The sequence below is a fragment of the Mustela erminea genome, chromosome 6, assembly GCF_009829155.1.
Source record: "Mustela erminea isolate mMusErm1 chromosome 6, mMusErm1.Pri, whole genome shotgun sequence".
Taxonomy (NCBI): Eukaryota; Metazoa; Chordata; class Mammalia; order Carnivora; family Mustelidae; genus Mustela; species Mustela erminea.
Window position 1 is genome coordinate 115,409,900 of NC_045619.1, and position 16,068 is coordinate 115,425,967.

General features: G+C 35.4%; 1 protein-coding gene across 11 annotated transcripts in view; it reads left to right on the forward strand.

Moving 5' to 3' along the window:
- The window catches only part of ZNF438 (zinc finger protein 438), a 178,762-nt gene that overhangs the window by 139,449 nt on the left and 23,245 nt on the right, over nucleotides 1–16,068 (forward strand). For 10 of the 11 annotated variants that reach the window (XM_032349365.1, XM_032349363.1, XM_032349368.1 and 7 more), the window contains one exon: nucleotides 12,173–12,240. In XM_032349365.1, the coding sequence (XP_032205256.1) occupies nucleotides 12,204–12,240 (37 nt within the window). In that variant the 5' untranslated portion in view covers nucleotides 12,173–12,203. Of the gene's footprint in view, nucleotides 1–9,912; nucleotides 9,942–12,172; nucleotides 12,241–16,068 lie in introns of those variants that run through there. The other variant, XM_032349371.1, reaches the window with a different exon arrangement.

The following is a 16,068-nucleotide window of genomic DNA, read 5'->3' on the forward strand; positions in this document are numbered from 1 at the left end:
GTTTCTATTTCATTGATTTCTGCTCTCATCTTTCTTATTTATCTTCTTCTGCTGGGTTTAGGCTTTCTTTGCTGTTCTTTCTTCAGCTCCTTTGCTGTAGGGTTAGGTTGTGTACTTGAGACCTTTTTTGTTTCTTGAGAAAGGCTTGTATCAGTATATACTTTCCTCTCAGGACCGCCTTTGCTGTGTCCCACAGATTTTGAACAGTTGTGTTTTCATTTTCATTTGTTTCCCTGAATTTTTTTTAATTCTTCTTTAATTTTCTGCTTGACCCATTCATTCAATTCTTTAATAGGATGCTCTTTAGCCTCCATATATTTGAGTTCTTTCCTACTTTTCTCTTGTGATTGAGTACTAGCTTCAGAGCATTGTGGTCTGAGTATATGCAAGGAATGATCCCAGTCTTTTGGTACTGGCTGAGACCTGATTTGTGACCCAGGATGTGATCTATTCTGGAGAATGTTCCATGTGCACTAGAGAAGAATGTATATTCTTTTGCTTTGGGATGGAATGTTCTGAATATATCTGTGATGTCCATCTGATTCAGTGTGTCATTTAAGGCCTTTATTTCCTTGTTGATCTTTTGCTTAGATGATCTGGCCATTTCAGTGAGGGGATTGTTAAAGCCCCCTACTTTTATTGTATTAATGTCAATATGTTTCTTTGATTTTGTTATCAATTGGTTTATATAATTGGCTCCTTCCATGTTAGGGGCATAGATATTTAAAGTTGTTAGATCTTCTTGTTGGACAGACCCTTCAGGTATGATATAGTGTGTCCTTCTTCATCTCTTATTATAGTCTTTGGTTTAAAATCTAATTGATATGGTATAAGGATTGCCACTCCAGATTTCTTTTGATGTCCACTAGCATGGTAAATTATTTTCCACTACCCCCCCCCCCACTTTAAATCTGGAGGTGGAGGTGTCTTTGGGTCTAAAATGAGTTTCCTGTAGACAACATATCAATGGGTCTTTTTTTTATATCCATTTTGATACCCTGTGTCTTTTGATTGGGGCATTTAACCCATTTACATTCAGGGTAACAATTGAAAGACATGAATTTAGTGCCATTGTATTGCCTATAAGGTGACTATTAGTGTATATTGTCTCTGTATAGGCTCTCTCTTTGCTTAAAGGACCCCTTTCAATATTTCCTGTAAGGCTGGCTTAGTGTTTGCAAATTCTTTAGTTTTTGTTTGTCCTGGAAGCTTTTTATCTCTCCTGTTTTCGGTGATAGGCTAGCTGGATATAGTATTCTTGGCTGCATAGGTTTCTCATTTAGTGCTCTGAATATATCATGCCAGTTCTTTTTGACCTGCCAGGTCTCTGTGGTTACGTCAGCTGCCAATCTAATATTTCTACTACTGTATGTTACAGATTTCTTGTCCCAAGCTGCTTTCAGGATTTTCTCTTTGTCACTAAGACTGGTAAGTTTTACTATTAGATGAGGGTTTTGGACCTATTTTTATTGATTTTGAGGGGGGGGTTCTCTGTGCCTCCTTGATTTTGATGCTTGTTCCCGTTGCAAATTAGGGAAATACTCTGCTATGATTTGCTCCAATATACCTCCTGCTCTTCTCTCTCTTTCTTCTTCCTCTGAGATCCCAATTATTTTAATATCGTTTCTTCTTATGGTATCACTTATCTCTTAAATTCTACTCTCATGGTCCAGTAGTTGTTTATCTCTCTTTTTCTCAGCTTTTTTATTCTCTGTCATCTTCTATATCACTAATTCTCTCTTCTGCCTCATTTATGCTAGCAGTAAGAGCCTCCATTTTTTATTGCACCTCATTAATAGCTTCTTTTATTTCAACTTGATTTCAATTTTATTTCAACTTGATTAGTTCTTTCACTTCTCCAGAAAGGTTTTCTCTAATATCTTCCATGCCTTTTTCAGGCCCAGCTAGCACCTTGGTAATCGTCATTCTGAACTCTAGCTCTGACATATTAACCAATGTCCGTATTGATTAGGTCCCTAGCTAGCAGTACTGCTTCTTGTTCTCTTTTTTGTGGTGAGTTTTTCCACCTTGTCATTTTATCCAGATAAGAATATATGAACCAGAGAATAAAATACGAAAAGGGCAACAAAGACCCCAGAAAAATATATGCTAACCAAATCAGAAGAAACCCACAACTAGGGGAGAAGAATGAGGGAAAAAATAAAAATTAAAAAAAAATTTTTTAATAATAAATAAATAAATAGACTGGTGAATAGAAGAGAACTACCCTCTTGATTCTGGGTGTATTCTGGTCTTTTAGAAGGTACCAGCTCCCAAAATTTTAAAGAAAGAAAAATTATATATATACAAAAATAAGGGTAAACACGTTGAAGGTATGGAATGTGACTGTAAAGATGAAAATTTTTTAAAAAGTCCTAAAAAAGTAATTGATAAGTTGCTTGGAAAAAGAAAAAAAAGAAGAGAGAATGTGATCAGGCTGGAGACTAGAACAAAGTTATGTGCTAGATTTAGGGTATATTTTGATCTGTTAGAAGAAATTGTATCCCACAATTTTAAAGAAAAAAACCCTATATGTATACAAAAAACAAGGTTAAATAGAATGAAGGGATAAAATATGACTATAACAATGAAAATTTTAAAAGATTTTTTTAAAAAGGTATTGTTAAGATAAACTAGTTAAGAAACGTTAAAAGAAGAAAGAGGAAAAGTTTAAAAAATAGAATAAGAAAAAATTTTTTGTTTAATTTAACTTTGCAAGACTAAAGTATCATGGGGGAAAAGCCATGAATTCTATGCCTTGCTTTCCCCTAACTCTGGAGTTCTGCTGTTCTTGTTAATGGTAAACTTTGTCTTGGCTGATGTTCTTGCTGATCTTCTTGGGGAGGAGCCTATTGCAGAGATTCTCAAATGTCTTTTTCTGAGCTGGAATTGCATTGCCCTTTCAGGAGCCAGGCTAAGTAATCTGCCCAGGTTTGCTCTGAGTAGCTTTTGTCCCTGAATGCTTTTCATAGAGCTTTGGAGGATGTGAATGAAAATGGCAGCCTCCCAATCTCCAGCATGGAGGAGCTAAGAGCTCGGGGCCCCACTCTTCAGTGTGCCCTCAGAGAAAAGCAGTCAATCCCTCCCGTCTCCCTGGTCTCTGGCCTCACTCCATGCTCACCCAGCCTGTGACTGAGTGTTTCTTACTCTGGCGCACAGCCCTGTTTGGAGTTTCCAAACGCAGCAGATTCCTGCTGTTCACTCCTGTGCCACTTCTCCTAGAGGAGGAAGGAGGGGGGTCTCTCCAGATCTGCCACTTGTGGGGTACCTGCTTGAAAAGCATGGCCCAGCTGTGCCTTGGATCACAGTTTAAGGTCACTGTGAGCTATGTACTCACTGCTAGCCAGCTTCCCTGCTCCGATACCTGGGAGCTCTGCCACACTCAGACACTCTGGTCTTTCTGTGACCCTGCAGGTCCTGAGACCACATTGTCCTCCCAAGGGCTTCACCCCCGCTTAGCCTCTGGAGCGATGTCCCTCAATGGAGTAGACTTCTAAAAATTTTGATTTTGCACTCCACTGTTCTACCGCTTGCCAGGAGCCTGTCCCCCTCTCCCCCGCCCCCGTGGTCATTCCTCCTGTATATTGCTTCAGATTCACTTCTCTGCACATCCTACCTTCCAGAAGGTGGTCACTTTTCTCTTCCTAGAATTGCTGCTCTTCTCTTCTATCTCCTGTTGAGTTTGTAGGTGTCCAGAATGGTTTGATGACTACCTAGCTGAACTCCTGGAACCTGATATCATTTCAGTCTGCTACTCCTCTGCCATCTTACTTCTAACTCTAGGAGTTCTTTATAGATCTTGGATATCAGCCCTTTGTTTATAGTGTCATTTGTGAATATCTTCTCCCATTCTGTGGATTGTCTCTTTGTTTTGTTGACTGGTTTGTTTTTTTGTTTTTTGCTATGCAGAAGCTTTTTATCTTTATGAAGTCCCAAAAGTTCATTTTCACTTTTGTTTCCTTTGCCTTTGGAGACATGTCTTGAAAGAAGTTGCTGTGACCAATGTCAAAGAAGTTACTGCCTCTGATCTCCTCTAGGATTTTGATAGATTCCTGCCTCACGTTGAGGTCTTTCATCCATTTTGAATTTATTTTTGTGTATGGTGTAAGAGAATGGTTGAGTTTCATTCTTTTATACATAGCTGTCCAATTTTCCCAGCCCCATTTATTGAAGAGACTGTCTTTTTTCCACTGGCTATTTTTTCTTGCTTTGTGGAAGGTTATTTGATCATAGAGTTGAGGACCCATATCTAGGCTCTCTACTCTGTTCCATTGGTCTATGTGTCTGTTTTTGTACCAGTACCATGCTGTCTTAGTGATCACAGCTTTGTAGTAAAGCTTGAAGTTGGGTAATGTGATGCCCCCAGCTTGTTTTTTCTTTTTCAACATTTCCCTAGCAATTCGCAGTTTTTTCTAGTTCCATACAAATTTTTAAAATCAAAAGTCACCCTAGAATCAAAACAGGAAGACCTGTAGGAGGAGCACCTGCCCAATCACATTATTTTAACATACGAAGAAGAGCCTTTCATAAATTACCAATGGTAAGGCACCCAAAAATTTTTAAATATTTCACATTTCAGGTTCTCCTGACCACTTTTCTGCATTATGGCATTTATCTAAACGACAGTGTATCAGGCAGGTGATGTATGACATGTTTCTTCTCTAGGAAATGGTTCCCTAGAAATAATAATCTACATGAATAGCCACATTGCAGCTCTGGTTGGTGCCATATGCACACAAAAAAGTATGCACTTAGTCACATACTCACACTGGGGTTAATGTTAATGAGTTCACTGAGCATGGATCCAGTGATTTTCATGTATTATGTATGGTTCTTTATCTAAATTTATTTTTAAGGCAAGCTAGCATAACAAAGACAAGGCAACGTCTGCCTTAGCTTTCCTTAACTAGGAATATATGGGAGATTTCCATTTCTAGAACCATCAAGCTGTCACTTCTCAAGTAACCAATTCACCTAATCTTCATTTTTAATCAGTCCTTAAAAAATGACATATTAACTGAGATTAAGAGTACTCATATGAGTCATTTAGAAAGTGTATTATATTAAATCTTGCTGTAATTTATGGCATTCACTCTTTGCATTTGTTAATATTTTTTCCTCTCAGGTAGATTTTTTCTATTTACTATATCTTTCAGCATTCAAGTGAGAAAGTCAGGTTATAATTATCTGAAATTGTACTTACTGTGAAGGACCCACTGACTGCTAGTCCTGTATCATGGTGCCTTGAGTAAAGATGCATATTGACTTTGCTTATATGATATTTGAAAATTACTTGGATCTTATGTGACTTTTTATGCCACTTTTCCTCTAGCACATTTATATAATGCACTTTTATTTCCAGCCCAATCAGAAGATGCAAGATTATGATTATTCATAAGTTTTCTATAATAAGCATAGGTGCATTTATTACATAATTTGTTCATTTTTCATAATTACAGTAGAATTCAATACAACAGTGCTTTATATGGTAGAGGAAGAAATTAGATTCCATCTGAGCAAATTTTCTACTTTAAATACCAAAATATTGGAGATACAGGTATAATTATTTTAATAGCACTCCTTATCTCATATAGCATTCCATAGCAACAATATAAAGAATTGGCTTTTTTTTTTTTCTGATGGTAAAGACAGTATTTGTTCATTTGGGAAACTTAGTCATATATCCATAAGCATAAAAAGGAAAGAAAAAAACAGTAATTTAATCCCCCATTCAGAAATAGCCCCTTTTAGAGGTGCCTGGATGGCTCAGTTTGTTGAATATCTGACTCTGGATTTCAGCTCAGATCATGGTCCTGGGGTCCTGGGATTGAGCCCTATGTCGGGCTCCATATGGGGAGTCTGATTGAGATTCTCTCTCCTTTTCACACACACTCTCTCTCTAAAATAAATAAATCTTTAAAAAAAAAAAAAAAGGTAAGAAATATTCCCCTTTAATATTTGGTAGTTTTTCTCATACGTACATGGGGGAAAGTATTGAGCCAATACCTCTCCATAACCAGCCCCTTTCATACAAAAATGTATGATAAGCATTTTTCATATTTTAAATACTTTAAGAAACATTGTTGATAATAGCTTTATTGTAAAATTGTATGTTAATTTACTTAGGGTTTTACTTCTGGTGTGTATTTTAAATGGCACCCTGAAGAATTTTAAAAGGGTGCTAAAGATGATGATAATTAAGATTGATGGCAGTATAGCTTTGCACATTATAATGATAATTTTCCAAGTGGAAGGAAGGTCCGAATCAAAAGGAATGTGGAACTTTAAGGCTCAGGTTGCATATTGCAAAAATAACCCCCAAAGAGTCTTCACGCAAATATCTCCCATTAAGTAGGCTGCCTTGTTCTGTTGGTTTCTTTTGCTGTGCAAAAAGCAAAATTTTAGTGTACTTTCTTGTTTGTTTTTGCTTTTGTTTCCCTTGCCTGAGGAAAAAAATGCTTCTCAGTCCGATGTCAAAGAAATTACTACCTATGTTTTCTTCTAGGAGTTTTATGGTTTCACAATTATTTCTTTAATCCATTTTGAGTTTATTTTTTTGTATGGTGTAAGAAAGTGACCCAGTTCCATGTAGTGGTCCAGTTTTCTCAACATTATTTATTACCTATTGTATATTTTTGCCTCCTCTGGCATAGATTAATTGACCCTATAATAAGGGGTTTATTTCTAGCGTAGTTTGTTCTTTTGATCTGTTTGTCTGTTTTTGTGCTGCTGCCATACTGTTTTGATTATTGGAACCTTGTAATATAGTTTGAAATCTGGAATTGCGATACCTTTAGCTTTGTGCTTTTTTCTCAAGATTGCTTTGGCTATTTGGGGTCTTTTGTCACTCCATACAAATTTTAGTATTATCTTTTCTAATTCTGTGAAAAAATGCTATTGATATTTTGATACAGATTACATTGAAACTGTGATTGCTTTGGGTACTGTAGACATTTCAGTAATTCTCTTCTAGTTCATGACCATGGAATATCTTCTCATTTGTTTGTGTTGTCTTTAGTATCTTTCATCATTGTTATAGTTTTCAGAGTTTAGGTCTTCCAACTCCTTGATTGAATTTATTCCTAGGCATCTTGTTCTTTTTGGTGCAATTGTAAATAGATTGTTTTCTTAATTTATTTTTCTGCTACTTCATTATTAAGGCACAGATATGTAACAGATTTCTGCATATTAATTTTGTATCCTTTGACTTTATTGAATCCATTTATAAATTCTATTAGTGGAATCTTTTTTATTTATTTATTTTTTGGTTGGAGTCTTTAGGTTTTCTATATATCATATCATGTCATCTGCAAATAGTGAAAGTTTTACTTCTTCCTCACCAGTTTGGATGCCTCCTATTTCTTTTTCTTACCTAATGGCTACAGCTAGAACTTCCAATACTATATTGGACAAAAGTGGTGAGAGTGGATATCTTTGTCTTACTTCTGATCTTGGGGGAGAAGCTCTCAGTTTTTCCCTTTGAGTATGATGTTAACTGTAGGTTTTTCAAATATGGCCTTTATTATGTTGAGATATGTTCCCTCTAATCCACTTTGTTGAGGGTTTTTATTAGGAATGGATGTGGTATTTTGTCAAATGCTTTTCTACATCTATTGAGATGATAATGTGGTTTTTATCCTTTCTCTGATTAATGTGATGTATCATATTGATTGATTTGCAAATATTGAACCACCCTTGTATCCCTGGAATATATCTTACATGATCATGGTGAAAATTTTTTTAATGTATTGTTGAATTCAGTTTGTTAGTATTTTATTGAGGATTTATTGCATCTGTGTTCAACGGGGATAGGACCTGTAGTTTTCTCTTTTTGTATTTTCTTTGGTCTAAAATTTAGTTTGTAATTTTTGCATTTATGTTTTGAAGGAGGTTGGTCTGGAAGTTTCTTGCCTTCTAGTGACTTATCTGGTTTTAATATTGTATAGTATCTGTATAATATTGACCTCATAGAATTAGACTGTTAGAATTCCCCCTCTTTTTCAATTTTCTAGAAGAATTTGTATATAATTGATAGTGTTTCTTCTTTTAATATTCAGTACATTCCAGCAAACCAACCACTGCAGACTGGAGTTTTCTTCAAGGGAAGATTTTTAACTAGAAATTCAGTTTCTTTTAAAATATAAGGTAACTTCTTGAATGAGCTTTGGTAATTTGTCTTTCAGGAGAATTGTTCATTTAGTTTAAATTATCAAATTTATTGCCAAAATGTTGTTTGTAATGATCCCTGTTATCTTTTTAATAGCAGTAGTATCTATAATGAGGTCACCTCTCCCATTCCTGATACTGGTCATTTGTGTTTTCTTTCTTTTGATTAATTAAGCTATAGGTTTATCATATTTATTGATATTCTTGAAGAGTTTGCTTTTGATTTAATTTATTTTTACTTATTTTTCTGTTGTTCCTTTCATTTATTTACTCCAGTCTCTTATTTCTTTTCTTCCACTTGATTTGGGTTAAGTTTGCTTTTTCTGGGTTTTAAGGTAGAAGTCAAGTCAAGTCATTGACTTGAGGCCTACTTTCTTTACTAAAAGAGATGTTTAGTACTCTAAATTTCTGTGTACTGTTTTTTGATATGTTGTTTTTGCATTTCATTCAGTTCAAAAACTTTATTATTTTCATTTTGATTTCTTCTTTGAATCCATAGGTTAGTGTGTGATTTAATTAACAAATATTTGAAGATTTCCCAGGAAATATTTGTGTTTTTTTTAATTCCACTGTGGTCAGAGAACACACATTATATGACTTGAATCCTCTTTAGTGTATAGAGACTTTGTTTATGACCCCAGATATGGTCTGTCTTGATAAATATTTCATGTGCACTTGAAAACCATGTGTATTCTGTGGTATTGGGTGGAATGTTTTATAAATGTTGGGTCAAGTTGACCTCTAATATCTTTAGTGATTTTCTATCTCTTACTGAGTATTGATTATGAATTATTTTCTACTTTTCCTTACAGTTCTATTAGTTCTTGCTTTGTGTATTTTGAAGCTCAATTATTTGGAACATAAACATTTGGGCTTAGTACATCTTTTTGATGAGTTGACTTTTTATAATTATGAAATGACCTTCTTTATGCCTGGTAATATTCATTACTATATAATCTACTTTTTCTGATACTAATATAACCACTTAACTTTCTTTTATCTAGTGCTAACATGATATATCTTTTTCCATTCTTTTACTTATAACCTATTTGTATCTCCATATTTAAAGTGCCTTTCTTATAGGCAACATATAGTTGGGTCTTGCATTTTTATCCAAACTTTATCTTTCATTGAGGTATTTATATCACTTATAATTAATGCGATTATTGATATGATTAGGTTTTAGTCATCTTGATATCCCATCTATTTTATTCTCTTCTATTCCCTTGAAAAACAGTATTTTTGTGATTCCATTTTTTTAATTCTTGGTTTTTAGCTGAAATTCTTTTTTGTATGTGATTTTAGTTGTTGTCTTGAGATGTATAATATACATGTTCAACTTTGCAAAATGTACCATGCAGTCATATTATACCAATTCACTGATAATAAAAGAACTTTACAATTGTATACTTACGTTTCTCCCTTCTCAACTTTTGTCTGATTGTTATCATATATCATTTTACATATGTTATAAACCCCACATTGCATCCTTAATTCTTTTTATTCAAATAGTTATATTTTTAGGAGATTCAACTATTAAGGGAAAAAAAGCCTTGTATGTTTACTGTACAGTTCCACTTTCTATTATTTTTCCTTCCTATTTATAGATCCATATTCTAATCTAACATTCCTTCTGCCTAAAAGACATTGTTCACATTTTTATAGTGTGAGTGAACTTGTAATCTATTTTTCAGCTTATATATTTATAAAATATCTTCATTTCTCCTTTATTTTTTAAAGATGCTGTCTGTGAACATAGAATTCTACATTACAGGGTATTTTTTTTTTCAGTATTTTAAAAGATGTGGCTCCACTATCTTCTCACTTGCATTGTTTCCAACAGGAAATCCTCTGTATGTAATGTATCTTTGGAATGCCTTTAAAAAAATTTTATTTTTAGCAGTTTTGAGCAATTTGGTCATGATATGCTTTGGTATAGTTTTCACTGTTTTTTTTAATGCTTCGGGTAGTTTTGAGCTTTTTGGGTCTGTGTGTTTATATAGTTCTACTCAAGTTTGGAAACATTTCTGCCCATTATTTCTAAAATGATTTTTTTGTCCTTCCATTTTTCTTCTCTCCAAATATATATTGGGCTGTTGCTTTGAATTGTCCTATAGCCCTCACTAATCATTTCTTCCTTTCTTCTCTTTCTTTCTTTTTCTTTTCTTTTTTACTCTCTTCTCCCTGAGTTTCATTTTGAAAAATCTATAATTACTGTTTTCAAGTTTGCTAACATTTTCTTTTGACATGGATAATATGCTGTTAACCCCATCCAGTGTATTTTCTTTTTATATGTTAGAGTTTTCATCTCCGGAAATTTTATGTGGGTCTTTTTTATATCTTTCCTGTCTGTATTTAACTTTTTGAACATATGAAATACAGTCCTCACTTAATTACAGTTAGAACTTAATGTTCTTGACTGCTTATTCTAATGAATGTCAGTTCAGGGTCAGTTTTGATTGTTTTCTGCATTATGGCTCATGTTTTCCTGCTTCTTTATATGCTTGATAATTTTTAATTCTATGTCAGATATGAAGTTTATGTTGTTGGGTGATGGATGTTTTTGTAGGTCTGTTCTAAATGTACAGATAAGGCACTTGGAAATAGTTTGTTCCTTTTCAGTCTCGCTTTACAATTTGTTACATGAAACCAGAGAAATGCTTGTTGTGGGGCTTGATTATTTCCTCTGCTAAGGCAAGACCTTCTTTATCCTCTATTCAACGTCCTGTGAATTAGGAGTTTCTTCAGTCTGGCTGGTAGGAAGGGGTGATATCCCTGTGTTTCTGTGAGTGTAGAGCAGCTTGGATCTTCCCCTGACCTCAGGTAGTTTATTTGCATGTACTGATCTATTACATGTGTGAATACCTGATAGAGACCCTCTTCTTTGCTCTTTCTTTCTCTTTCCACAGCTCTCTTTTCTCCATTACTCTGGGAATCTCCACCAAGTTTCTCCTTTCCTACAACGTTATCATATGGCTCTTCTCATTTGTTTCCTCTCCCCCAGGAGAACAGTCTCTTATGATCTGATGTCCAATTTTTTGAAATACTGTTTCACATATTTTGTCTGTATTTTGGGTTTTTTCAGGCAGGAGGATAAATCTGGCCTCTGTTACTCAGTCTTGGCTGTCATAGAAGTCAAGCCTCTTAACTTTGGCTAATTTTCTATTTTAAAACACTTAAAATTTTAAATAGAAGAATTCATCCATCTTTACCTTAATGGCTTCTGTCTTTGGTATCATGCTTGAAACACTTCTGTGTTTGACAGCTTATAAAATATTTACCTATATTTTTTTCAATGTCTTTGACTGCCTTATTTTTATATTCAGATGTTTTGAATATACATTATATTGTAGACAATTCAGAAAATAGCTAATTTGGAGGCAGAAAGCCCTGAAGTGCCTCAACAGACACATGGCCAGTCCCCATCTTAACCTATTTCCTGTCCTGCATTTTGCTATCCCTTTATTTTTTATATAGTTGTAATCCTAGGGTGTATGTCATTTACCATGTTCATTCCGTACATTTTCCATCTTCCTACATAATCTTTATAATTGTATCTTAATGACTGAATTGTATTTCATCCAATGAGTACACTGCAATTAGTGCAATTATGCTAGCTTTACCTATATTGCTAAACATTTGAGTTATTTCTTCTTAAATAGAGTATATGAAACATAATAATCTGGCAGGCATTTTTAGGGAATCTTAATTTTGCCTACTTTTTTTTTTTTTGCTACGGTAGACAGAGATGCAGGTACAGTTCCTCTCTCGCAGTGTCATTGCTTCCGCCTCCAGGCCTACACCAGTACCCTCCGGGCATCCCTTTCTGTGTGCAAATGAGAAGGAAATAAAAACAGGAGTTTCTTAATAGTGCAGTCCATTTCTTATTACTCAGATCATTAAAACTAGGAAGAGTTTTTAAAGAGCTATTATGTACATTGTTTGTATGTATTAACAAGGCATGTGAATTGGTTTCTAATTATTATTTGTGCTTGGTTCTTTCTAGGAAAGTTGCTATTCACGTCCAGCATATCATAATGCAGAATTCTCTCTCAGCACCACCAAAAGATCAAGGTAAGATAAACTGTGCTGAGGAAAGTGGTAATGCGTGTGTTATAAATAGTGGAAATTGACACATTCAGTGCCACTGTCCCCCAACCAGAGGTAATTTATTTCCTGGAACTGAGAACAAAATTCTAATTATATCAGAAAGTTGATTTCCTTTGGTAAATTATTGAAGTGTATGAAGGACATGTATGTTTGACTGAGAACTCCCCGAGAGCAGGACCATCTCATCCCCACACAAAGCTCACAGAACCCACGCCATGAGTTCGCAGTTAGTTGGCACCCATTGAAGTCAACAGCAATTATCAGGTATTGATTTTGGTGAAACAGAATGACGTGTTTTAATGAGAAGACTATATATGTGTATATATATATTCTTACACACATGCACACGTACAACACACATGTAGAGAGAGGGGATATTCACTAATACATTTCTTTGACTTGTTTCTTCTCATAGTCATTTAGAAAGAAACCGGAATTACTTTATTCAGATCCAGCCCCACGTGATTTGTAAAGAAAGTCATGGCTTTTTTAAAAGGGAACTCTTGGAGGTTTCAGAAAAGCAGTTTATAGGTGGAGATAGAGTTTTTTCTGAATAAAGAGTAATTAAATTTCCGTCACTGTCAAGGGCAAACTTTAACCTTTAGGAAGAATTCAAGTCTTTCACCTGCCCCTACATGTTCTCTTCTACACAGAAGAGAAGTTTTGATATGTATGTGAGAAAAATAATGTCTTTAATAATGTGAATTTGGGCTTCCTACAAGGAAGACATAACTTTTAATGAATGAGGGAATTCGCTATAAAGAACCCTTAACCGTAGCAAACACTCTGATCTTTCTACCAAAAGGAAGCATCATAACTGTTAAGAGCATAGAGTTCAGGTCTGACATTCAGTTCTCCCACTGCATTGCACACCTTAGGTACGTCACTTGACTCCAATTTCTCCTCTATAAATCAGTAAAATGAACATAGTAAGTACTACCCTATGGTCACATGGAGATGAAAGGAGATATGCACATGAATCACCCAGCGTATTCCTACTTGTGTACAAGGCACTGTAAGATGATAGTGGCTATCCTTTTAATGGTCTTTATTGATATCTGGGCTCTCTCCATCTGAGGAGGTTGATGCAATGAGATGAACATGGCTGCCTCCTGCTTCAGGTACCTTCAGGTACCAGGTACCTTAAAACGCCAAGCATGATCCATGGGGACCCAAGGGAAGTAAATACAGAGCGGACCTCAGGCTTACTTCTGGTCCAGACATTTGACCAAAGGAAGATTAAGTGTCCTTAAGACTCACATGAGATCCAGTCCTGAGCACAAGGGCAAGAAAGGGCATGGGGTGTGAGAGAAAGGAGAGAACCCTAACTAGAAACAGAAAGTGTGCATTTCCTGTGAGTGTTTTCTGGTGTATATCCTTTGGAAGATATCTGTAGTAGTACGTAGCTGATCAAGGAGTTGGAAACTTAGTGTCCTAGCTGGTATCACCTTGTTTATCTGGGCTAGTGGTGTGACTGCTTAGAAGGAAGAGCACAGGACTGAATGTCCGGAAAACTGGCCTCCTTTCCCACATCTACTGCCAACTAGCTGTGGAACTTCAGACAACTTATTTTGCTTTACAAAGCCTCGGTTTCCCCATTAGTAAAGCCAGGATTATTAGATATTCTTCTCCATCTCTAAAAGGTGGTAAATCTGTGTAATGAAGCAATGAGCTGCTTGGTTTCCATCTAATATGGGAGAGTCATTCATGTCACCTCTCATGCCTCCTGCCTCCTTTGTTTCTCATCAGGCCTTATTCTGGTTTTTTGTGTGTGTGTCTACTTCTTGAGCTGCATGAGCTTAGTTACCTCCATGGCCCTAGCCAAAAAATAAGATACCTTCAAGCCTAGCAAGGAGTTCAGTAGCACTCGTAAATACTTTGTCAGTCTTTTCTGGGACCAGAGATGCTTGAACCCCAAGCCCAGAATTTAAAGAGAAAAAGAAAAAAAATAAAAGAGCTCAATTGATCAAGTGCCTCCAGTATGGTAGTCACTCTGCCCACAACTTTGTTTTCTTTAATCCTCACCATAAATTAGGTATAATCTTTGACAGGTTCAGAGAGATTGGTTACTTTTACCAAGATCACCAATCAAGGAAGTGACAGCTAAAACTTGAACGCAGAGCTATCAAAATCCAAAACTCACTATGTGTTCCCTGTGTCACAGGGTAAATCTATAAAGAGCATTTCTAGTTCTATTTTTAGATCATTCCCCTTTTTCTTCTTTGATCAGCCATATGAATTTATGTTTCTGTCATCAAATGTAATCAGTTATGTGACAAGAGACATGTGCTAAGCACATGTCATTTGTTAATTAAATGCTGAGTAATTTATTTAACACATCATTGATGGCTATCTAAAATTATGGTACTTAAACATTTCAGACTTATAAACACACATGAACATATATTATACATATTAATATATGAAATTCAGGTTAAGATATTACTAGCAGAGTTGTGGAGTTTAAGAAAATCCAATGTGTCACATAGTGTCTCCTAACAAAATTTCCATGGTGGAAGCAGATTTAATGATCACCAGTATAATAGTTAACCAGTCAGATCCAAAGATCTGAGGGATCTTTGTGCTTTTACAAAACACAAAATCCTATTAGAAGAGCAGACATGTATGTAATTAACTAAACTCATGGCAAATGCTGTATTGAAAGTATGACATCCTTTGTGAACCTGGATGAAGGGATCATTGGTTAGGCCAGAAGTTTTGAGGCTGATGTTTTGGGGGGGAAACACACCAGAGGAGATGACATTTGTTCAGGACATTAATCCGTGTGTAGAACACTAAGAAGTGGACTTTAGGGGTCAAGGGATATGGGCTTAATGCTGAGAAAGAACTGGAGGAAACTAATTAGAAATTCTAGTGCCTTCTATTTAAATGTTTTCTAATTTTGGATAAGGGGATTTAATATCATAGTATCACTCTAATGATAATCTGTAGTATATTAAAAGCTTTCCAGTATAATTTAGTGTCATCATTATTCCTTTTTGTGTGAAAGTATTACGTATCGAATCTCCAGAAGTTCATTAGACTTACTTCATTACAATATTCTGTCTTCTCATGCATTTGGGATTTGGAGATAGGATTTATGGTTTTCCCATAACTTTCTAGTTTTTTGCTTGATATTTTCAAATGGTAAGATAATAGAACTATAAGGGTGGATATTTCGTGTTGGAAAATAGCAAATTGTAGCAAGTAATAGACCATGTTTTGGAAAAAAAAAAAAAAAGGTATGAAAACAATGGAATAAAGCCGACTACAGTTGTTGTAACATCTACTTTAAATTTGTTGAAGGAAGACAAAACCACCACAGTGATTGAAAATGCACATGAATTTTTTACTTGCCAGGTAAGGAACATACAAATGAGCAGCTCTGCCCCATGGTTCTTTGACAGGACAGTTTATGCTTTCCATGTGCCAGAAAGTTCACTGTGGTGATGCCAATGAAGGATTGAAGTTTGCTCCTCAGAGAAGACAGGATGAATTGTCTCCAGGTAGTTGGTTGAAACAAGTCCTACTGTTCAATGGATAGGAAAGAATCTTCATTTAAGCCCAGGGAGGGTCTGTTTTACTGGAGTCGTTCGAAATTCATCTTTTGCCAACTTCACAATTCAGTTTTGCCATTAACGAGGCAAATGTGCTGCAGGTAGAAGGGTCTTCTTATGCAGATCTTCCAACATTCTTCTCAGCTCTGTCATAACATTTGCATTGTTCAAAGGTAGTTTTCCAATTGTGAGTGCTATTTTTAGTCAATGAGACTAATAATAAGTGGGAGTGAGG